The following is a 25,588-nucleotide window of genomic DNA, read 5'->3' as shown; positions in this document are numbered from 1 at the left end:
CTGTGCCAACTGAGGCTGGGGCCCGTTATTGATTATTATAGGGTGAAAAGAGAAGCTGAGGAAATAGAGCGGGACAGCTCTGCTGAGTTGACACTTTTAAACACTGTCACACATTGTCACACACACACAGTCTTTGTCTCACTCACACACCCTGTGCCCTTATAGACTGTCATGTACCTGTGCTCATATCGGGGCAGCAGTGCCCCTCCTGTCCTGTTACTGAATGTGACTCTTACAAACCCGAGGAACAGCGTTAGTGAGCGAATGTCTCTGCTGACTTTCACACGCTGCCTCCAAATCGTGTCAGCTGCCAGCAGTGTGTCAGCACTGTACCAGTGTACAGGGTGGAGCTGGAAAATTACTGCTCCAACTCTGTGGGGATGTGACAGGTCAAACTCAGCGCTGCAGCTAATGGCGTGGTTTATCTCAGTTTATCTGGATTATCTTAATTATTTGCCTGCAGCTTCAAGTTGTGTACTGGTCTTGATTGATTGCAACAAAATTCAAACAAACAGCGCAGACAGCACTGTAATGTGCAAATTGTCCCACAAGGGCAAAACCTTGCAGAGCTCTACTAATAAAGCTGTCGATCAGAGAGTGAGAGAGAGAGACTATGAGTCTGGAATATGGTTTGAAGCGTTTGTGTAAAAGTAGACATGGATCCTTATTCACTGAATTTAATTTTCATAGAAAATAGGTCTACCCAGCCTGTGGACAAAAACACTTCAAATGTAGCACAAAAAATTGCAAACTGAATAACCCTGAAGACAACACCCTCTAAATTTACATGGAATCATGTAAATACTTTTAAAAAGGTGAACCTACTAGCTATATATTCAACTACCAACACCTCTGGTATTCCCCTTTTACTACAGTGTGAGGATCATTATATTATATGAAGCTGCTAGGTACCTTGAACCAAATAATAAACAAATATATGCACTTTCCTTTGCCTACTTATGCCATAAATTAATTAAAAATGTTATTTAGTGCATTTTAAAGTTATGATTAGGACTTATGTTCATGCTGCTGGATGAAATGACTTTAGACTTTAGAGAAAGACCAGTCAGGCCAGTTAATTCCACATGCACTACGCGGACAAAAGTGTTGGGCTCCAGCACTTTATCTTTGAATTCAGGGGTTTTCTAGCCCATTGCCACAGCTGTATCAAAAACCAAGTGCAGTCTGCCTGCACAAACACTTGTGAAAGAACTGAGTGTTGTAAAGAGCTCACTGAAATTCAAGTGTAGGACTGTAATACTATGCCCTCGTTGTAACAAATCAGTGCGGGACATTTAATCCCTCCTAGATATCCCATATAAAGCAGCATCTCCTACTTCCAAACCTGCTCTGGCATTAACATCAGCACAAAAACTGTGTGCTCAGTGCTTCATGACATCAGATTCTGTAGCAGAGATGAAGTATGTGATGTAATGCTTTTGTCCATAACTCCAGTCTTTTTACTACACTCGACTAATTACTTCAATCACCAGCTCCCAGTCTGAAGCTCATAGCTACAGGACAGCTTCAAGCTTCTCAGCTGACTCTTAAAACAGAGGATTAATAAGCTATAATATCAGTAGCCAGCAAACCTAATGCAGCATTTATGTGCTATGGAGACAAAACTTTCCGTTTGGAATCAGTGGAGACCAATGACTGTAGAAAACAGGGTTTTATAAATGTAAGGGTCATGTACCTTACATTATAAAGCATCGTCAGGTAACTGTTGTTGTGAATTGGCACTATAACAATAGCACTGACATAAATTGAACCAAAGAAGAGCAAACAGAAGACTGAATATGTAACAAAGTATCCAAAGGTGGTACAAAATGGGATGTTAGATGAATATTATTATTGTAATAGGTCTGCTATCTGTTTAAATACTTCAGATACTGAAAAAGTGTTTATATATCAGTTTCCTGTTTGAAAAAGTTCTTAAGTGACCAAAATAAATAAATAATTAAGTTATTTTTTAACTGATATGAAAAAGATCCTCATTCAAATTCAAATTTTCATTGAATCAATTCTAGTGTTTAAAGAAGTTTTAGCAGGAAAAAGGAAAAGTTCAGTTAATCACTTAACTAGACTGCAGTCTTTTAAATTATTTCTGCCCCATAAGCTTTATTTTGTGCTTGCGTACTGGCATGACTCACTTGGCAACAAGATGAAAAAGAGACATTGTTGATGTTGTAGTTACATCTACTGACTACTTTACAGTTTAAAAATAATAGCTGTTAAAGTATTGACTGACATCTGCCAGGAAGGCTCGAAGGACCCACGTCTTACAGGATTTCAAGCACAACTGAGTATGAAAGGGAAATATTCTTAACTTCATGTGTATAAGCTTTCTTCTTACACATTTCATCCAGCATCCAGATGCTTCTGGGGATGCTTGCCCTCCTGCTCATTATGGTGTTATGAGTTCATTTTGAATATTATCCCCTTTTGCAGCAAATAGTTAAAGAAATATATAAGAGTCCATTTTTCCCTCCAAGCCTCATTCCGCTAATAGGATCTGTGGTCTTGCTTTGCACACAAGACTGGCCATTAATGAAAATCCCCCTTTTTTTTCCAGAATTTACATTTGTTATGGGGGCTAATCACCGCTGGCTGGAGGCGGTGTGGGAAATGTGATTAGTGTGTGAGTTCTAATTAAGTCTGTGAAGCCTCACGCGCTGACAGACAGGCTCGGGGAGCTGCACGCTGGGAAGGAGAACACACACACGTATGCCTTTCCCCTGCATACAGAAATGCGTGAGCTCGCATGTATGCATTGCAACAGATTAAACACACGCACGGGATCTGAGATGAATGATGAAACAATGGCGAAAAAGTCAATCTGCTCACTATCTGCATCTCTCTCCCGCTCTCTCACACGCATACACACACACTCTCATCAGCCTACTGCAGTGCCCAAGACGTCCTATCACACAGCTACATCAAGCTTGGAAGCACATACGCTGGGACGCTGAGTCAGATGTACACTGTCGGTGGCAGTGCGCCCCCAGTGGCCGTGCGGCGGTGCTACCGCTCCTGCGCCGAGGTTAAAAAGCGGCGGGCGGCGCGCTGGGGCCACAGTGTGGGGTGTGTTTGAAGAAGACACAGAAAAGTTAGTAGCGGATTTTTGTCGCGTCTGACTTGCAGCAGCATCGGTCGAGAGCATCATGGCAAACAAAGCTCAGCAGCCTCCTCACCTGCACCTGGCCGAGGTCACCGCGTCCCAGTTCCTCGACATTTGGAAACATTTCGACAGTGATGGTAGGATTTTATTTCCCCTCCTTAGAAATTAAAAGTTTATTTTAACTCTAAATTCATGAAATATTAAATGATAGGCTGATTAGATACAACTGGTGTGTGAAGTCATCGATTTAATGACTGATGGAAAATGCAAAGAAAAGGTTGGAAATGCTTTTCAGCCCATAACCGTTAAGCTTGGGGGAAAAAAGATATTCGCGCAAAAGTTAGGTTGTGCAGGCAGAACGACACTTAAGAGATGTGAAAGATTTAAAAAAATCAAAAGAAGAAGAGGAAGAAGAAGAAGAAATTGAAATTCTTATGAGCCATCTTTGCAGCTCACAAAGTGAGATTTTAAGAATATGGGACTGTTTTTCATTTGGTCCCGAAGCTGTGGTCTGTTCTTTGTCTTCGTCGTTTGGCTGTTTGATGGATAAAGCAGCTCAAAGGAGAAATGTTCTGGTTAGATCATGTTTAACAACTTCAGAACAGATTATTTTTTTTGAAATCAAGAAATACATTTTGGTTGCATGAATTTACAATGAATCTATTTATAGTCACAGTTATAGTTACGCACGGTTTTACGTTTTTGGTTCTCTGATAAATCTATTAATCTAAATGGTAGGTAAACTAACACCATGTGAATGCCATTAAAGCGCAATTCTGGTGCATGCTGCACAGAGAAGTGCGCCGCTTTTTAGAAATGAAGGCATTTCATTTAAACGCCTGTGTTAAGTGAAATTTTGCAGTCAGCAACTTGTGCTTCCATTGGTCCTTAAACTGCATTCATCTGTGAGCGATGCTGCTTGCACTGAGCTGTATCCGATCACAGCTGATGGACTGATGAACGTGCCATTCCTGAAAACTTCAAAATTGTTACTGACAATTTATTTTCCCATTAATATCCAACATACGCCCTTACGCATTTTTTGTCATCAAATGCCTCAGTGCTGTCTTACCTTCTTCTCTCAGTGCTCTTTATATCACTCTTTGTCTGTGTGTGGATGTCTCTATGACAAATTCATCAGCATGTCACTACAGTAGTGAAAGTTTTATAAGCCTGATTAGAGATGCTTTCATTCCATTTGAAGGTCTGCAGACTCCTCAGCAGATTGAAGGCTTTCTGCAAACTGATGGATAGACTATACAGCAGTCTGATAAGAAGACCATCAGTTGCTGCCTGTAAAACCTATAAATTATTCTTTTATAGGTTTTTAGAGTCTTTTTTAGATTTTAAAATAGAGTCACTGTGTGCTTTAATGTGCCACATAACTGGGATCTAATATCAAACTGACAATATTACGAACCCTCTTGAAAATAGTAGTCAAGATCTGTCATCTCATTCACTTTTTCATTAATCTCTGGCAGTGATGTAAACATGATGAGGCTACAACTGGCCATTATTTTAAAAATATACAGTCTACTTCTCCAAGATGTCCAAATCACACCTGCAGATGAGGCAAGTGTGCCACACCTATTTGCTTTAAACACATCCTCCCGAGAGTTTATTGTCACCATGATGTGTTTTGATGCTGGCGCACTTGCTGAACTGCTTTCCATAGGGAAATCAAGGTGGAGGGACATTTCGGGTGGGGCAGAGAGGTTCCACAGCTGAGCTCCTCCATATGAGCCGCTGTGCAGAGAAGGTTGTTATGGCTCTTATTGCTCATCATGGTTTTAGCGTATGGATATTAGTCCAACCACCCAGGTACTTAAGTTCTTAAGCGGTGGTATTTTACATATTTTGCTCTGCAGTGAGCCACTTTGCAAATCAAATTTAACCAATACGCTTCCACAGATTTGGCTACTGAGTCTGATTTCTGCACTCATTAATGGGAGTGTCTTCTGGCTCAGCAGAAAGAAACGAGAGCTAATTTGTTTGTTCAGGTTGAGTAAATATCTCTGAGTTCGAGATAAAAATACATGAGAGGCGATGCACCTAGAGATGATGAAACCACATATTCCCCTGGTTGGCCCGGGATCAAATCTCATCTGGATTGCGTCTCTTGCAGCTCCTCTGCTCAAGCGTCCCTCTCATCTTTCCCTGCTGTCTCCTTCGAGCCTTTTCAATTCAGTCACTTCAAAGCTGGAAAAGGAAACAACTGCAGTTTCGTTTGCTAATTATAGCAGATTTGCTGTCAATTATTTCTTATTGACCTGGATAAAAACAATTTGGAACACTAAGCAGAATCTACTTCCTGAATTGACCCAGCTGTGAGCTCAACACAAAATATTTGAATAGACAGGGCTCCACTTTCCTTTGAAAGGCAAATGCACTTTATATAAGCTTTAAATATGCACTTAGTTGGCACAACTGGCCCCTTTGAGAGTTTTTCCCGGTTGGGGTTGGATTATAGAATAAATAACCAGAAGTAAAATCACTTTACCAGCTTGTCCCAATGGTCTAGTGACGCATTAAATGTTTACTAGTGATGAAAAAGTGTTTATTTGGGTCTAAAGTGGTTTTTGTGAACCTTTTACAGTATCTGGGTGCTAGGTACAAACTTTAAGTGCGTGTGCAGAAAGACAAAAGTATAAGTTGGCAGGAATGTTCTCATTGCACTGTGCAAAGTATATATTTGACATTTGAACAAAATTATCTGGGAGTAAGGTGAAATTAGCCATAAAATGTAGCTGCTGGCAATGATGCACATTCACATACTGCTTTTGATATTTGGCCTAAACGTCTACACTGAAATTGGGACACTTCAATACAATCTGTACATACTGACATTAGTCAGCAGCGCACACAGCATTTCATACCTTAAACATACTGTTGTTATTTAAAGGCTGCTTGAAACAGAACTTGCTTATCCTGCTTTTGAATAAACAGAGTGTGAAAGCATCAACAGATGGTGGTTTGCACAAATGAATGGGTCTATTGCTGCATCTATTGAGCATATGAGCGCATCCCCAAACAATCATTTCATATATCTGTTTTTATTGCATTTTTATGCCATTCGTGTTGTAGTTAATCACATCATACTTACTCTGTTTAATTACCAAGCGGGCCATTTCTCTCTACAGTGCTAAATGTCAAATAAGAGGCACAGGAGGGAAGCTCGACAGCAACAGAGCATTTCACTGTCCCACATTTTCATTAAAACAGCAGAGTTTGTATTCATGAGTTTTGATAACATCACTGAGGAATGCACACGCACGCACACACAATTTCCTTGGATAAAAGATGTTGTGAGTTTAGTTGAATAGAGAGAAGGAGTTAGATTGAAAATGACAGAGGGAGAAAAAGAGAGACAGAAAGTTAGAGAGAGGCGGAAGGAAGTGGATGGCATAATAATCTTTGTTAGCGTTTAATGAGGCAGCACTGCCTTCCAGGGTTTTATTGAAGCAGCTAGTCACATCGTTTGGAGCCATCTGTCCGGCCATTCAGCAGGAGTGTTGAAAGAATATTGGCACCGGTTCACATACTACCTGGGTGAAGCGGGCACCCTCATTTGTCCTCCGAATAGGAACTGTCAGGGCAACAGAACAACAGGAACAAGAATAAAATAGGATGAGAGAAAAATGAAAATCAACTCTGTGGCCACCGCAAGATAAATTTGTCATTAAAGAATGAAAAAAGTGTGATTGACACGATCACAGATTAAGCGCCGCCTGACAAAAAATGACACTCGTGCCATCAGTCATTATGACAGCTTGTCAAAATGACTGGTGGCACACAGCAAACCAAGGTTAAGATATTTTCTAAAGGATTGTAGAAAGCCACACTGTTCTTGGCAAAATATCACTTTCAGAGTTTAAGTTATCTCAAATAAAAAAGCATATATAGGCTACAACTACATCTAAATTAACCATTTATTTTCGTCTGCTTAATATCTGCCAGATTGCCACTGAATGCAGTATTGATCACTGCTGAATAACCGAAGCGGTCCATGAATCATCACCTTGAATATCAAAGAAAAGTTATTTCCCATATATAGCCTCTCCTGGCATCCAATCTTGTGAACACAAAGTCTTTTGAAGAGTGATCACTGTGGCAGTCAATAATGAAATCTTTTAGAAGGGGAGGAAGAGAGTTACTGTTGAAAGGCTCGTGTTTGAATCAATACCAGGGCAAACCCTGGCCACGTTGGGATCTGTTTGACACTGTGACCGTGTCTCTGTTTGGGAACTTTTTGCACATCAGCACTACTGGTAAAAAATAAAAAAACAGAAAAACAATGCCATTTGTGATGTTGCATTAACATGCAATTATGGTCTCTCTGTTCCAAGGTAATGGATACATCGAGGGGAAGGAGCTGGAGAACTTCTTCAAGGAGTTGGAGATGGCTCGGAGAGGAGCGGGGGTGGTGAGTTCAGGGGCCAGGAATTAATCACATATCTACACACTGACATCTCAGGATTCACTTATGTTGAGTAAAATTGTTTCCTAGGACCCTACAAATCCTACATTCAGAGAAAAGATGAAGGAGTTCATGCAGAAGTTCGACAAGAACAAAGATGGACGAATTGAGATGTCAGAGGTAAGGCCTCAGAGGACCTCTTTATTTATAACAGAACAGCTCGACTGCCTGGGAAATATGCATTTTTGCTTTCTTTCCCTGATTTGGATGAAAAGATTGATACAAAACGTTTATATGCAGCTTCACAGTTTAGCTTGGCATAAAGATTAGAAACAGCTAGGCTCCACCAAAGATTGGTTTGACTTTTTGAGAAATATACCATCACAACCTGGACTCAGATATGCAGCAGAAAATGGATAGATGGGTGGGTTTTTTCACATTCTTTACAATGATTAAGATAGAAGATCATTGCTCCCACATAAAACAAAAAGAAGTCATTTATCTTAGCCTAGCTTAAAGATATAACTACCAGTAATACAAAGAGGGTGGGTACCCACTTACAAGAAGAAGACAATGAGAACCTAGACTGTCCAATAATGACCGGCCGTCAGCTCGGACGACAGGATGATTTCACATTCTCTTTTTTGACAAATTTACTGTAAATAGCCAAACACTAACTACGCTGACAGTTAGCTTAACTTAGCATAGAGTGCATGAGTAATTACTGGTCACTTAAATAGGATACACTAATCAGCCACAACATTTAAACCACCTACACAATATTATGCAGGTCTCCCTTCTGATGCCTAAAATGTTTAACCCAGAAAACCGAGGCCACAGAATCTCCATGAGTGTCCAGTGGTTTCTAGCATGGAATCATTTTGGTGTTGTGGCTCAGCTAGGTGGGGCTTCTTGTGAATTCTCGATCACAGTGGGCTCTGGGAATTTTGGAGCCAAGAAATTTTGGTGCCAAGTTAACAGCTCAAGGAGCTGTTCCTTGAACCATTCCTGAATAGTTTCTGTGGTGTGGTGGAGCACATTGTTCTGCTGGCAGTGGCTGCTGCTGACTGGGAGCGCCATATGGAGCGTTGCTTGGTTTGCAACAATGTTTAGTTGACTACTACTTGGCAAAGTAACATACGCATGCAGCACTTCTTAAACCCAGGGCCCAAAGTTTCCCGGCAGAACATTGCATTGTAATGACATAATTAATGTTTCTTGCTTCACCTGTCATTTTTTTTCAGTATGTAAAAATTCAGAAAACCACAATTTGTGGCTTTACATTTACATTGCATGTTTATTGTGATCACTTTTAGGCCTATTTCATGTGATTTTTTGAATTTTTAACTGATCTGGGAAACCTTTAGTTCAGATAGCACTGCCACAGTCAAAGTAGGATTGTTATTTCCAGTCATTTACATTTGGGAGAATGACTTTCTTGTGGAAGCTCACTGCCCTTACATGTGCATACATGGAAAGCTGGGGGCAAGACGCTCACATGACACACTGTATATGAGACTTGTGCATTGGATATCAGACCATAAACAGACTGCAAAATAAAGGTGAAGGTTTTCTGCTCATTGTGAGTGATGAGAAAAGGTTCAAAAAGAGAGCTCAGATAACTCAGAGATCCAAAAATAAAGACCCCAGAAGTCTGGTCAATATTTAACTGCTTGCATAAATGCGGTCTTCGTGATGTTCTCTATAGACCATCAGTTTGGGATATTGGTTTTCCTCGATTTGACCACTTTCACAGTGATTTGACAAAGCTGTGAGAAATAGGGCTTCTGCAATATCAATAATCCACTGCTGCCAGAGAAGTAAATGAGTGTGCAGTCCACTTGGTTGTGTGAACATGCAGTTTATAGTCTTTGTCTGAACAGCTAAAAATATGTATTTTAATAAATATTTCTAACTTAGGCATAGTTGTGCTTCTGAGGTTGTGGCTCTCTATTATTTATGCTGAGTTGCCCATTTGAGGCCTCGCAGACAAAAAGCTTCCCCAGTCTCTCCCAGAATATCAACTGTACCATCTTGTGTTCTCACCACTCCCATTTCCCTGTCACTTTTCCTAGCTGGCCCAGATTCTTCCAACTGAAGAGAACTTCTTGCTCTGCTTCAGACAGTTTGTCAGCTCCAGCGCTGAGTTTATGGCGGTAAGAGTGTGTTCCTGAGAATATCTGTCATATTTTTTTTTCATAAGAACCTGCCACTCCTCTTGACCAACTTAATTATTTGATCTCTTCTTTAAGGCACTTTTGAACTTTTTGCACAGGAGGTTCTTGTTCACCGTTAACATTAGCCATGGCGTACTTACTTCACTCAACCATAAAGTTATAGGCCAGAGTCAGTCAGCCTCGGAGCGCTGGCTACCTGCATTTTCTCTGCCTAACAGTTAATTTCATGAATCAGTTCTTTATGAGTGTTTGAAGGTGTATACATTGAAGGTGTGTTAGACAGGATTAATCTGGAATATAACCTGCTGGTCTAAATGACAAATGGCTGAATTTGTGTGTTAAAGGTTTATATATAACAAAAAGATGGCTTAGAGAAAAGGAGGAGTGAATAGTAATAATAATAATATGCCCACTGCATATTAAACATCATCCAAATTCATGTGGGGCACAGAAACAGAACTTTATTTGTTTATGTGAACTGTTACCTTTGCCATCTCAGTAACTGGTTGATGTAAATAACTAAGAGTCCTCATACAGAGCAGTTGTGGGTTGTTTGTGTAAGTAAAAGTGAAAGAGGAGCTGACACTGTCAGTTGTGATTCATAACAGGATAAAACACATTAAAAGCAAAGTATCTTTATCTACTAGTTAAAGGAAACCGTTCTGATCGACTCACTTGCTGCCTGGAGAAGTATGCTGTACTCTAAATCACCGATGGTGGAGTGAGAACATTTTCTGCCGGTTCCTCATTGGCTGTGCTGGAAAAATGGAAAAAGCTTTAGTAACTTCATGGTGAAAACCATGCCCAACAGGAAGGAAAACCATCACCCCCACAGTATACAACTGAAATGCTAACAAAATTAAGCCGTAAAAGGTTAATACTAACTGTGGATTATTTTCTGGAGACACTTAAAAATAATAAACATACAACTTTTGCTTATCTCACAGAAACATATGAAGACATTGGATATTTATCTTATCAGTGATGATGCTTGCTGCATTTTAAGTCTCACAGCTTCCCCATTCCTCCTGCTAATAGCATCTATTAAATTCAATTCAATTTTATTTATATAGCGCCAAATCACAACAACAGTCGCCTCAAGGAACTTTATATTGTAAGGCAGACCCTACAATAATACATACAGAGAAAAAAACAACAATCATATGACCCCCTGTGAGCAAGTACTTTGGCGACAGTGGGAAGGAAAAACTCCCTTTTAACAGGAAGAAACCTCCAGCAGAACCATCCCTGGGGGGGGTTGGGGCAGCCATCTGTCGCACCTGGCAGGGATGAGGAACTCTTGAGGAACCCAAGGGTGTAACTTCTGGCAGAACCATCTCATGTCTTATAGTCACTATCGATGTGTTTCTCCTGAAAAACTGCATTTTTTATTCAAAGTTCCTTAAAACAAATACTTCTTGCTTCCTCAGTCTGTCGGAAATAGAAGCCTTTAGTCATTATAGAGTTTTTTGCTAGCAGATAGAATTAACAGGAGGCACTTTCACACAGTTGAAATTCAATAGAGACCAGAAACAGAAATCAACATTTACCCAAATTTGTGGGAAACTTTTGTCTCACAATATTATTAAATGGTTAAGTGGAAAGTGGAGAAACTCTGCTACCATTTATACTAAACATTTTCTGAAGTTTAAGTGGCACTTTGAATTTTGGATAATAGGTGAAGAGAAGTAGCAAAAAACCCTGCAGACGATATAGATTTATATCCTGAAAGGTAGCAGAAACAGAAAATAATCTATTCTACCAAATATCTCAAGAAGATGAGACAAAATGGCAGATTTCATGTTAGATCTGCTAAATGGAAAAAATGAAGCCAATTAGAAACCAATTACATGTGAGGAAGAGGCTGTCCTTGTCTCTTGTGTCATATTGAGAAGGAATAATGAAATGAGAGAAGGGAAACGAATGAAAGAGAAGGTGTGCAAAGAGAGAAGGATACAAAGGGCAAACGAGTGAAAGCAGGAGCAGAGGAGACGTAAATGAAATGTCGATGGGAAGTTGAGAGCCAAAGTTTGAGAGCATAAAACAAGAGAGGGGAGATTAATCAGTCTTTGCTGAAGGGTGCAGGGAGGAGGAAGAGGGCAGAGAGGTTTTTAAAGGGTTAGAATGAGGAAGCGCAGCCTTCTATTTTCAGAGTCATATATAATGGATAACACCACTGTAGCTCCTCTCTGCAGAACCCAGAGGAGGAGAGGAGGAGCAGAGAGAGGGGAGGAGAAGGAGGAGAACAAGAAGGGAGAAGGCCATCCATCTTTGATAAGGAGCCCTTCTCTGGACAGGGACAGCTGCTAGATTAAAACATTCATTAAAATGACTTTCTCTCCCCTCTTTCCTCTCTTTGTCCACTGTTGCCCTTTGCTCTGTATGTGGGCAAATAGGATTGTATTGAAAACTGTATGATTACAGTGATGGTCCAGGCATTTGTTGTCGGCTGCTCTGGAACGATTTCTGCTGTGCACCAGAGAAAAAAGGCAAACCCTTGGCATAGTCAAAGAGTAAGCTGGGAGTTGATCAGAGAGGATTTATTCAAGGGGAAAGAATGTAAATCACTCTGGAGACGAGCTTCTCTGTGCTTTTGAGCTGAGAAAATGCTTTCAATCGATTGCTTCAGTTTGTTTCGTTGATTTCTTTTTAGGCATGGAGGCGATATGATACAGATCGCAGTGGCTACATTGAAGCAAATGAACTGAAGGTAAATTCTCAACAGCATTAAATCAAATGTTAAGAAGCACTGACACATGTTTATTCATTTGATCATATGTGACCAGTAACATGCAGTGTCTCATTTATTACAAATATTGCTTTAATCTGTTGTCATACTTATTTTATGCATTTTTTCTCTTTTCTCCCCCTACACACATTCATTTGCACATCAACACACACAATAACAGAGCACACCCCCTAAAATGTAATTATCAAATAGTATGAACTAGGAAACCGCACGTCCCGAAAATCTTTAATCTCTGTATTTTCTTACACCTTTCATTCCAACATTTTATTGACATTTTAAATATATACAATATATCTTTATTTGTATGCATACTTGTATGTATATTTCAATTTTGCGTTACACCTGCATGCTTTGTTTTTGGTATCAAATAAATCAAAGGGGAAAAAAAAATTTGTGTCATTATCATAGACTGTATAGCAAAGATGGGCGTACCTAGCGTAACCCATTGTTTATGGAGTCTGGTTTTAGGCTTTGATTTTGGGATTATGGCTAGTTTTTAAACAGTCTATTAATGCTTTTTTGTTTTTTGTTTTTGAAGCTCGTAGCAACCAAATTTGGCTAACAAACCCCAAATACAAAGTTATGAGCTGATGCTAGCTTCATTATCAAGGTGCTTTTAGAGTATCACTCTTCAAAATTGCATCACAATCCAATTTAAAGAAACAATATAATTACATTTAAAACTGTTTCAAAAAGCAGCAGCACCATGAGCACAGTTTAAAATAATGAGAAATCCTGTTCAGTGACCTGAATTAACTTGAGTAAATAGCTAACAGCTACAGCCTGTCAGTATAAACATCTCTAACAAGATGAACTTTGATTTACCTGCATATATTTTGACAAAATTCATCTTTGTATAGTTTTGATCAAGGGGAAATAAGCTAAGAGACCCAAACAGTTTTTGATCAAACTGACTCACTTTTGGAGCCAGCCTCAAGTGGCCACAAGAGGAACTACAGCTTTTGGCTTAATTTTTTTTAAAGAGAAGGATACAGCCCTCGTTCTTGCACACTCACTGTGTCAAGGCTGAATGGCCGGTGAGTGGTGTGGACCCAAACGCAGACAAAACAAGGCGTGAAATGTGAATAACCAAAAGGGGAGCTGTTTCATATAGGCTGAACAGAGTAACGAAAAGGCTGAAGTGAACTAAACTATAACTAAACCTGACAAAGAACGAATGACAATTCACACCATGAATACAGAACAGGGTAACGAGGGAAGAGGAAGCACAAGGGGAAGACAGCTGGAGTGAATAAACATAATGGCACAAGATGAAGCAAAACCGAACACACTGAACACAGGATGCGACACTGTCAAAGTAAACAGGAAACATTACAAGTACGCAGCTTCACATAGGACCAGGAGGAAAGAACAGACAGGAGACCAAGACAGACAGGGGGAGGCAAAGGAAGGTGACACAAAAAGGGAAACACGGAAACAATTAAGGAAGACGAGACACAGAGGGAGAGAGAGAGAGAGACGAGACAGGTTGGGGAAAACATACATGACTGCACATGACAGACAGGGGAGAATGGAATGAAACATCAGGAGGGCACATGTAAACAGAAAAGGGAGACAAAACACAAAGACGTGACTGGGACCTGGGGAACAAGGAAATGAGACACAGAGAGAGGAGAGACGTAGATGACACGACAGACATAGAGGACACAGAGGAGAGACCAAGACACAAGGGGAACCTAACAGACAAGAAACTAAACTGGGAATACAAGGAACTCAGAACACAGAATACACTCAAGACTAACCAATGAACCTTAAATCACCATAAAGCATATTCACCAAAACACAGGAAACTCAAAACGCTGGGTCAAATGGCCCAGAAGCTCGAACCGCCATCAGTTATTAATAATCAGTTTAGCATACATTTAGGAAGCAAACATAGGTACCGTTTGCCCAGCACATAACTTTAAATACCTGATAGAAGTAGAAATGTCACATTCATTTATGTTTTTCTTATAACTGAATGTGGCATTCTTTTGAGATGTATAAATTGTTTGCCACTGAATATTTTCAGTGTGTCATCTGTTTTTTTTTTTTAATTCATGTGAGCATATGGATGAGCCAAACCGGGAAGTACTTTTGACTCAGGAGAGATAAATGTCTGCTTCACAGGAAATTCCCCACTGACCTCAAGTGTTTTCTTATTCTTTTTTATGTAGCGAGGATTCAGATACAAAAAAAAGCTTTACTAATTACACAAAGGTTAGTCATTAAAACCCTTCTAGGAAATGTTTTGTCAAATTATATAAAGGAAAGTGCACCACAGTGGCAAGCTGCGGATTAATTGGGGTCAGTGATTACTCGTTGTGTACAGATTTGGCTGCTCGGGTAGTTGTGGGAATAAGATCTCTTCCAGCTGACCAGGTGCAGATGAGTTACTCAGGTGTGGCTTTTTGAAAGCTTTAGAAAAAGTGCAGATGAGATCTCAGGAAGCAGACATGTGTCTCACCACATAATTGTGAGCAGGCGCGGAAAATATTGACTCAAGTAGCGCATAACTGATACCTTTGGTCTAATGCTACTGGAGTACTTTATTTATAGAAGATGTTATACTGTGCTAATTTCAGAAGGAATTGTAGTGTTTGCTGCTCTACATGTACTCTTCAATTCTGATTTCAAAAGCCAAACACCGGATAAACCAATAAATCAAAATATAATTTAATAATTCAGTGTCTCGGTTTTTTTTCTTCCTTTTTTGTCCCGTTTTCGTCATTTCTTTCTCTTATTCTTGCATTTCTCTCCATACCTAATTTTCACATTTTTTCTTTGTCAAATATGGTAAAGAAAAAATCCCAGCCAGCCCAAACTTCAACACTCATTAATATAACTTTATTTTGCAAGTTTATGTTTTTTTTTTTGATATGTTGGGGTTATATTCTCCAGGGCTTATTGCAGATGTTTTGAGTGTTTTAAGTTTTTCAGATTGTTAGCATATGTTAAGTAAATGTAAATGCATCTTCATCTAAGATCTCTGTATTTGTTTTCTGGACATTTTGCCTCAGCTTAATGAAAGACCAGGCACAGCCGCTGGCTCTTTTTACTAATCCATGGGTGCTTTTCATTATGCCTCTTCGCTTCAGTCTCTCGTGTCTCTTTCTCGCTTCCTAGCTCCTCCTGGATATAAGAGAGAGATGAAAGGAAGAGATATAAAGGCGGAGGAGCTAAAGCTGCTGAATGCTTAGTTTTAGTAGTGTAATTTCATGTCACGGCATTTGATAAAATTCTTCCATATAGGATGCGCATATGTTTAATTGCAAAAGCTTTTCCAAAAGCCTTCTCTCCAGTCACTCCTCATCACCCAGACTTGCATTTTAGGGCACTGCAAGATCCTCCATGATGGGCAATGATTTTTGGTTCATGGGAGGAGAGAGAATACGAGGAAGCACAAGTTAGCATAATGAAAAGCACCCTGTGTGTCTCTGTCCTCAGGGCTTTCTGTCAGACCTGCTGGAGAAAGCTAACAGACACTACGACGAGCAGAAGCTGCAGGAGTACACGCAGACCATAGTAAGACTTGCTCTCTTGCACATTCGAACGCTCAATCACACAAGCTCGGTTTAACTGGACAAACTTTACACTGGACAAACAAAAAGCTGACAATCTTTAGAAGTTGCTTCACTAGAAGAAAACTAAACTGTATACATTTGTGATAAAAGGCATATGTCTAGCAATTTGTGGAGGTACTCAGTGGCCTGTTATAGTGGTGGCTGCAGCCCTGTGCGGCTCACTGGTTGTGACCCATCATGTCCTGCAGGTTGTGAGACTGCAGCCCAGATGTGCTAACATCTGCTTCTTCCTGGAAGCCCCAGAGCTGAGCTGACCTAATTTTCTGAAGCAGTTTCTTCATAGACAAATTTATTGTTACTTCATCTAGTGCAGAGGGACATATTAGAGATAAAGCAAAAAACAGAGGCTGAGATTAATGTAAAGAATGAGTCATTTTAATCAGCATACTGCTATGATGCAGGCAGTGTTGCTAATTTATGAAAAGTAAGGTGTAAACTAATGACTAAAATTAGTCTAGCTTACACTCACCAAACATCACTGTCGTAATGAAAAGGAAATAATACAGTACTGCCAGCAACAACGGGCATTATACCCATGCATGATCTCTACTTGTGCAATCAGATTCACGCATCGCTGTTCACATCTGTGTCACCTTCAGACTCCAAAGAATCAAGCTGACCAAATGTTCTTAGATTTTATGCACGCACTTATTACGTTTAGTTATGACATATGTACAGTCCAAATTTTGACTTCCAAAAGGGTCCAGGAAAAACACCAAACCTTCAATGGTGACATATTTTCCTCCTGTCTTGTTACTCAGAACAAATTAGACCACAGACATGTTGTCAAATGCATCCCACGCTACCTCTCGAAGTAGTTTGAGTGATCCGTCAGTTGTTTTTTGGGTTAATTGTTCAGCCAATAAAAATGCTCATCACTATTTTCATAGACTATAGTGACATCAAGATGCCTTATTGCATCTGACAACAGTGCAAAACTTCTAGGCATTTTTTACTGTGTGTAGGTTTTCATTTAATAAATAATTTAACACTCTTCGATGTAAAAGAGTGGGTAAGTCTCCATTTTATTATTCTTTTCCTCCAGTGTAACTCTCTTCTAAACCTTCTGACTTATTGTGTAAGGAAAACCTGCCACACTGGCTGAAAAACTGAAGCAAGGTTTATAGACCGCTGCTTTTAGTGTTCCTCTGTTAGACATGTAGTATTAAGCAGGGAAAAAAGAAGTGGTGAATATATCATAAATTTATGGCTACTCCTTCGGCGTCTCAGCCAATAAAATGCACTGGGACCACGTTTACCTTTACTTTGACAGAGTATACCTATAAAAAGCTTCCTTTCACTTTCTCCTCTGTTCTACTTCTGCTTTGTAGCTCAAGATGTTTGATCTGAATGGAGATGGGAAGCTGGGCCTGTCAGAGATGGCAAGGTAATATGTAATTTTGCTTGTTTTTGCTCATTGTGTAAATGTTGAAGCACACTGCCCGCTGATGCTCATTCACTGTCAAAGAACGTGAATAATTTAACAACTATTGTGTCCACTAATGAAGTCCTTCTCTGCCGCAGGCTTCTTCCTGTACAGGAGAATTTCCTGCTGAAATTCCAGGTAGGGGACAAACATGGGGCTGAAATAAAAGCAAAACAGAAATGATATATTATACTCGGAGAACGCCACTGAATTACATAATACACTGTTACCATTTTATAAATTTATGATTCACAGGCCTGTTTTTGATGATGGTTAAAGGAGATATTCATTGACTCTTCAAGAGTAGCTTTGTATAATTCACAGTTTAAAATAATCCTTATATGTATTATAGTGGGTCTTACTGCTTCATATCAATTCATCCACTGTCCGAAACAAGCTGTTGTAGCACCTCCCACTTGAAGCCAACTTTCATCTGATTGGCTGCCCCTCATAACCGACAGGATGGAAAAGGCTGTGGGCGGGGCTTCTCTGCTTAGAGACAGAGCTATGTGCCAGACCATATTAGAGATATCCATCCTCAGCTGACATACAGAGTCAGATGTAGAGAAGACTTCTGTGTGAAATCAAGCTTGAGGTTTTGGCTAACAGCAATTAGTTGACTATAAACTGCCCTCCTTATTTGAAAATTTCACCATGTTTCATATGAGCATACACTACAGCAGTGTTGGTCAAGTTACTTGAAAAAAGTAATCAGTAACTAATTACTGATTACTTCCCCAAAAAAGTAATCCCATTACTTTACTGATTATTTATTTTCAAAAGTAATTAATTACTTAGTTACTTAGTTACTTAGTTACTTTAAAAAAACATGATTTACAACCTGAAGAGGTGATAAAGCGATAGATCTTTCAGCCCAATTCTACTTTTTCTGCATAATCCATCATACAAAATGTAATCAAATGGAAACGTCTCTTTTTAAAACTTGTTTTATTAGTTTTAATCTTTTAACTTTATGCCTCAAGCAAAAATTGAATTATATGCAACATTCTGACTGGAAGAAATTTGTTTAACATTTAAACCTATTTTCTGCACATTCCAGCACATAAAATAAAATATTAAAATATTATAAAAATATCAGTTAAAGAATCTGTGAGTTTCTCTGTGAATTTCCCATTACGTCGTAGCGCACTCGGTGCTTGCTTGGAAATTTAGGGGGTTTTCTTCGCTGTAAAAAGAAGTTTTCTTCCCACGCACAACGGACACTAATGTTTTTGTCACTTTTTATGGAATCAAACTCAAAATAAGGTCAGTACTTCCACGCTTTAAACGCTGCACGCTCATACTCTCTCCCGCACTCGATATATGATCCATTGTTGATCTGCACACAGCTATTGTCACAAACGTTGCACTCGCTTACGTCACTGTCATGAGACATTCTCGCAAAGAAATCACGGTTTTAGTAACGCAGTAACGCAGCGTTCCTACGGGAAAGTAACGGTAATCTAATTACCGTTTTTGCAATAGTAATCCCTTACTTTACTCGTTACTTGAAAAAAGTAATCGGATTACAGTAATGCGTTACTTGTAACGCGTGCCCATCTCTGCACCACAGTAGGAGTTCATAAGTGACAGAAAACAAAGTATACTGGGTCTGAGTTAGTTGCACAGATACATGTCTTTTTTGATTTTTTGTAGTCTTGTAATTAAAGTGAAACCTTGTGTTTACAGGGTGTCAAGCTGACTTCTGAGCAGTTCAATGCCATCTTCACATACTATGACAAGGTAGGTGACATGTTATCAAAAGTGGTAAACTGAAATTCAATAAATGTGATTTTTTTTTTAAAGAAAAATCAAAAAAGAAAAAGAACAAAGACTATGATGAAACTATTTGGCCTTCTTTTATTTAATCAAAAACCAGGTTTGATTTTTTCTTTTTATTGTTAATAACTGATAATAATTGTGGGTTGTGGGGCATGTTTTCCAGTCTCAGAAGGATATGTCAGAAAAAGTTTCAGAACAACTGCTTTAGTGTACTTTGGCAAGAATGGATTCTTTGATCTGTCTTTCTGCAACGTTGGGAGCTCTCCCGGGGATTTCCTCCATGTGTTCTGAGCTAGATTGGCATCTGCAACAACAACACACGAGAACCTCATCATATCTAGTTATTTTGTTAGCGACAGCTCCGTCTCCCATGAGTCCTCCCTATGGGGAAACGTTTAAGGCTTCAGGCTGTTGTTACATGCTCGTGAAATCATTGTGAAAATAATTAATGGTTAGTCCACACAAAGACAGACAGAAAAACAGAATGGAAGTGTGTCTGAATAAGGGTGGGACTCTTTACAGTGTAAAAACACGCCAGCTTGAGTCAAGCTGTCTGGGTGACTCAGTGCTGTTTGTTTAGGAGATCCCTTTTTGTTAAAATCATGAATATGTAAATTCTGTCTTTTACCTTGGGCACTCTTCATTTACCTAGGGAAATGAGTCAGGCTTGGCACACCTGTCCTTTTGTAAACAGCCCAGGGTGGCTGAGCAGTGGTTTGGTTAATGGGCATATTTTCCACATTAGCAGTAGAACGGTGGGGAGGGACTATGGTACAAGATGGGAGAGAGAGAGAGCAGCGCTCTGTGCATCTGTTATATCATTTTTCTTGTTTATGGTATTGTGTGTTTTGCACAGCTGAGGGACCAGCCATAATCTAAGTAGCTATAAGAAGGCTGACTCAGGTTTTTGAAGAAATAAACAATTCAGTTTGATGTGATACATTGCTGGTGCCTTTTAGCCCAGTTGTTAGCATTACCTTAATGTTCAAAATGCTTTTCATATTTCCCCGATTTATATTACTGATGAAATAGGGTAGTGAAAGTAAATTAATTAAAGTAAATTAAAGTATGCGCCTTACTGCTTTTTCAGCAACAGTGATTCAGCTGCTGCCTGAAATTCATCCCCTTTGTAACCAAAAGATGGGCAATATCCTAATGTGAACTACATGAAACTAAAAAATGCAAAACTTTGAAATGTTGCATGTATATTATAATTGCTTCATGTCTTCTATCCTATGACAGAACAGCTACACTGCTCACGTGCAGCCTTGCACACACGAGAAGACAGGATGCAGACACTTAGGGACTTTTTAGGTCAATAACAAAAAAATAAAAATTGGAAATAATTTTCTGTGCCCTGCTGTAGCAACAAGTAGAAGGGCTGCAAAATGCCCGTTTATCTAATAAGTTCACTTTGAAGCAGAAGGCCAGTCCATGTAAATCCATAACTTTAAGTCATGTCAGTGCACTGACATTGTGATTAGAAAAAGAATAAAAACAAACAGCTATTCATGTTTTCAACCTCTGTGTTTTTGTGCTCTCTTTTTGTCCCATACTAAGTAGTATGGTTGGCAAATTTGTATAGAGCCGTCCATGGCAGCGATGGGAGGGGGGGGTTGGAGGTTGCGTGCGTATTCATGACTTGAGTCAGACTGAAGGCTTGCACTCTCTTCACTCTCTCTAGTTCACTAGTAGAGGACAGGGTGGAATGTTTAATTATAGATTAGCCACTGCGGTCCATTCATGTAGTCCCCCTCTGCATATGGAGCACTTGCATTTATGTGTGTAATTAGTTTCATCGTTTTGTTATGAGTTCAAGCCCCTGCAGCAGAAACACAGGCATCTGCCGAGTGGTTGAGGGCTGGGCAAAGTGTGGCCGGTCAGCTGAACACTAACGTGGCTCACAGTGCCACGGCCCCACACTGTGCAAGACTTGAAAATGTCTGAAAAGCAAGATGGCGTGGAGTGGAAGACAGACTGGCTCATACCTGATGTTGCTCTGCTTTCCCATATCGCTGCAGAGTGCAGAGTCTTTTATCCTTAAAGGGAAAATAAATAGAATTTACACTTTATTCCCAAGATCTAGGACACTTCAGTCTGGCTTTGTGAACATCAAAGAGCATCTCCCAGAGTTAAAAAAAAATATAAGACTGGCAAGACACTCAGCTCTGAAGTCATCTTGAGACCGAGCCTAGATGAACAGAACATGTTTTGTGCCACTTGCCAAGGGAAAAAGTCCAATAATTTGGGCTTATTTTCTGGCCCTAAACTCTCTAAACACGGCTGTGAGACATAGCTCATTAATTAGCAAGGGGGCTCCGTATTAACTTAGCAACTAACCCCATACACAGAGTTTTGAATGGGAAGTCTTTTTTAAATGATTTGCTGATTGCTGCCACAAAATACTGAATGAATGAAGTCGAGCAGCAGCGAAAGGAAAAATCAAGTAGCTCTGAATCAAAACATTGTTGACAAAAGACTGCCTTTACTTTAAAGAATGAATTACAAGAAGGTAATGAAAATATATATGTGACATCTATATTTTCAAAAGCTGTGGTAAAATTTGGTACAGTATCATTATTATTAACAGTAATTAATTGTCTCCATTATGATTGTTTGTAAGTGAAAATTACAATCATGATGTTTTTGGTGACTCCTTCCAGGATGGAAATGGCTACATCGATGAGCAGGAGCTGGACGCTTTGCTACGAGACCTTTACCAAACAAACAAGAAGGTAAGATGGGTGTTCACTCAAGGTGATCAGACCTACAGCCTGCTAGTGCATACTGAAAAGAGCGCAATGGGGAGGTTTAAAAGATCCTATGATGTATGGTTTGGAGACAGGGGCACTAATAAAAAGAGAGGAGGCTGATCTGGAGGTGGCAGAGTTGAAGATGTTAAGAATTTTATTGGAGTGACTAAGATGTGCATGATACATGAGAAAGAGTTGGGAAGGCAAGGCTGATTTGGACATGTGCAGAGGAGGGATAGTGGATAAGCTGGAGAAGGGATGTTGAATATAGAGCTGCCAGGAAGGAGGAAAAAAGTAAAACCTAAAAGGAGGTTCATGGATGTAGTATGTAGATGTAGATATGCAGAGGGTTGGTGTGAGAGATGCTAAGGATTGGGGAAGCAGATGATTTGCTGTGGTGACCCCTAAAGGGAGCAGCTGAAAGAAGAAGATTGGCGGATACTAAGATAAGCATATGTGTATGCACCACATGTGGCTTGCCTTTGAACTCCTTCGTTTTTATTTTGGGTTCTTCAATCCAACGTGTTTGTGGTCTAAAAATGTATTTTAAACAGAGCATTCTGCTAGTCCATGGTATGCCTGGTGCTGATTTAAGGGTAATAATAGTTTATCGCCTCTCTCAACGATGTATTTATTAGGCTAATTAGAAGTGAGCGTATATTACTTTTTGGCTGACACCACAGTAAGGCATACATTAAATCAAACTAAATGTGGGTGGCACAGTGGTGCAGTGGTTAGTATTAATGTCTTAGAATTAAAAAATCCCAGCCTAAGCTGAACCTCTTGGTTGGCTTAAGCCTTTTTGTGCAGAGTTTGAATGTCCTGCCTGTGCTTGCATGGACTTCTATCAAAACTGAGCACAGACTAAGGATGAGAATGTGGTAGTCCCGTGGAATACACCAGCGACTAGCAACCTGTCCAGGGTGAGACAGAAAAGTTTCAAGATCTCACTTAGTGCATTTAGTATTCTAGCAAAATGAACTGCACATAACTGCAACATTTATAGTCTACAGAGTGTCTCAGCTCTTTTTAGCAAAAGGGCTGTATATCCATACAAAGCCTAGTAGGTCTTTCCTTCAACATTAGCTACCAAGGCTGTTTAAAGCACTCTTTGGAAAGATAAACACTTGAATTCAAGCCCAACAGAGCCCCATTTAAATTATCCTGAGATATGTAGATTTTTTCTCCCCCTCGCCAGCAGTACTACAGAGTGATGTTTTGATGAGTGAGTGGCCATATGCTGAGCTCCGGCAAGCAAATGTGGATACTCTAAAAACTGGTCTTTGTAATATATTACAGAAATGCTCCATATACAAAATGTTTTAGTGAGGAAAAAAGATGATTGCAATCATAAGTTCTTATGCTTAAAATACAACTCAGAATACTTTTCACTATTTTGTTCCAAACCTTTTAACTTCAAAGAGATAGAACAATCAAAACAAAAGAACTTGCCTTGGATTTACTTTTCTGTCATTCAGGTTTCTAGTCAGAAACATACTAACATTTTTTAGTTTCCTCAATATCTTGAAAATAATCAAAACCTAATGCTGGGAGGAGAGTAGGAGAATATTCATCAAAATGAGCTATAAGATCATAACATGTTGCTTTTTGGCCTCCTCAGTGTATCATATCACCCTGTCTCTCATTCAGGAGGTGGACCTCACAAATCTGTCGGGCTACAAGCAGAGCATCATGAGCCTATCTGACGGAGGGAAGCTCTACCGTGGCGAGTTGGAAATTGTCCTCTGCAGGGAGCCAATTGTGTGACTCTTCCTTCTTTCTGTTCGCATATCATCATTTGCTCTGCCTGCCCCACCCTCTTCCCCTAGACCACATCCACTTCCAGCTGAGTGGCAACATATGTATATCAGGTGCATGTGCCAGACACCTCCCGCCCCAATCATTACCTAAGCCCCTCCCATCTCTCAAAGTAACAGGTTCAGATTGAATGATAAGTGCACTGTCAGCACCAACAGCTCTTCTTCTCTAAACCTTGTTTTGTTTTGTTTTGTTTTTTGCTACCTTACCTCTAATAATCATGACCCATCTGAATCCCTGTAGCTCTCTCTAGTAACCCTCCCACATCTTCCATTTCTGACCTCATCCCTGCCCATGCTGTGCGTTGCGTGACTTGCAACTGACCAAAAGTCTCCCTAATGCCACCAAAATGCCCTGATGATAACTGCTATACCTTAACCCCAGCTTTACTGACTCCTTCGTTCCCTTGCTTTTTCAACTTTGCATTAGATAGAATATAGTCAAAGAAAACTGCAGACAGATGTGTTTGAATTGATTGCATTTATAATCTGTGATGGAGCTGATATTAATTTTCCATCTCTGTTTCTCCTGAAACTATCTTGTTCAATTAAAACTCTTGTGTATCATTGCCATGAAAGGATTTTGGTTTTCAGTGTTTGTTTTTTGGCTGATACTGTCAATTGAAAATATTAATAAAATATCTTAAGATAAAATCATCTTTGACATGATTTTGTGTGAGTGGCTGAGAGTGGTACAATACCATGCAGACCTCCCCTTGCCTATTTCAGCTATGCAGTGTTTCGCTATTCTGTCAGTTGCCTGATACATCCTGTTGTGGTGACCTTTTGCGTACCAGCTTGGCCATTTTTATCAAGGACTCCCAGCTTTTCCTGCTCCCCCACCTTCAATCCGCAAGCCGAAGTGTAAGAAGGATTAACGATGGTTGCAAATCCCAACAAGAGTGAGACGGTGTGCAATTTAAGGCTTTAGTGAAGTTACTTTGGAGACGTTCAAAAACTGGAATCAGCTGATGTTAGCCTGCAGTATTAGGCTAAAGCAAGCAAGGGGTCTAATGTTTTCTTTTTTTTATTTAACTGTAGCTTTAGTGGACTAAAGATGATGAAGGGCACTTAGCTGCTGTTATTTACAGGATAACGTCTTTCCTCCATTTGCATAATGAAAATGACTGAAGAAATAGGTGGCAATAGGTAAAATAAAACAGCATTACAAAAATCCTCCACTCCCTAGAGATGCAGAAGTAATTCTGGACTGCTGCACAAAACACAGCCTGACCTACAGTTCTCGCTGACATGAATTTAAAGTGAAAATGTAACTGGCTTTCAGCCTTATTCAGTTCTGTGGGAATTAAATGTCAACACCAAATAAAGGACATTTGAAGTTTACTTAAGTCCAAATATACTGATGAAATATGTTGAGGATGGAATAGTTATTGTGGCTTGATTGAGGTTTATAAGTCACCAGCTAAATTATGTCATCAAGGAGAGCTAATAGGATTTGACTTGACTAAAAGAGTAACTGAAAAGCTTTAAATGTCAGTAGAAACATGTATGCGGAGCCTGTTACATAAGAGCTGCAATAAAATATAACTACAGAACTTAACCTTAACAATTATTTAAACTGACAGCCTTAAAATTTTGGCTGAATTCCAGTACAGGAAGCATTCAACTCCTCCAGCTGAATACAGGATAGGAGGTTTTCCCTGCAGCTGAGCTGACATGTTACTCCTGAGGTAGTAGGACAGGACAAGATATTTCTACTAAAACTCCTGTAATCGGGTTGACATGCTTTTAAAGCAATGTG

General features: G+C 39.7%; 1 protein-coding gene across 1 annotated transcript; it reads left to right on the top strand.

Moving 5' to 3' along the window:
* Positions 1-3,062: 3,062 nt before the first annotated feature.
* calb2a (calbindin 2a) lies at positions 3,063-24,272 on the top strand. Its single transcript, XM_040035099.1, has 11 exons — positions 3,063-3,258; positions 7,468-7,544; positions 7,629-7,718; positions 9,614-9,694; positions 12,369-12,425; positions 15,912-15,989; positions 17,380-17,435; positions 17,573-17,612; positions 19,164-19,217; positions 21,920-21,991; positions 23,660-24,272. The coding sequence occupies exons 1-11, from the start codon at positions 3,165-3,167 to the stop codon at positions 23,774-23,776; spliced, it is 816 nt and encodes a 271-aa protein (XP_039891033.1). The 5' UTR covers positions 3,063-3,164; the 3' UTR covers positions 23,777-24,272.
* Positions 24,273-25,588: the final 1,316 nt, after the last annotated feature.

Source organism: Simochromis diagramma, unplaced genomic scaffold (genome assembly GCF_900408965.1).
Source record: "Simochromis diagramma unplaced genomic scaffold, fSimDia1.1 OVJJ01000333.1, whole genome shotgun sequence".
Classification (NCBI taxonomy): Eukaryota; Metazoa; Chordata; class Actinopteri; order Cichliformes; family Cichlidae; genus Simochromis; species Simochromis diagramma.
Note: the sequence above shows the minus strand (reverse complement) of the source record. Positions and strands in the feature narration are given on the sequence as shown.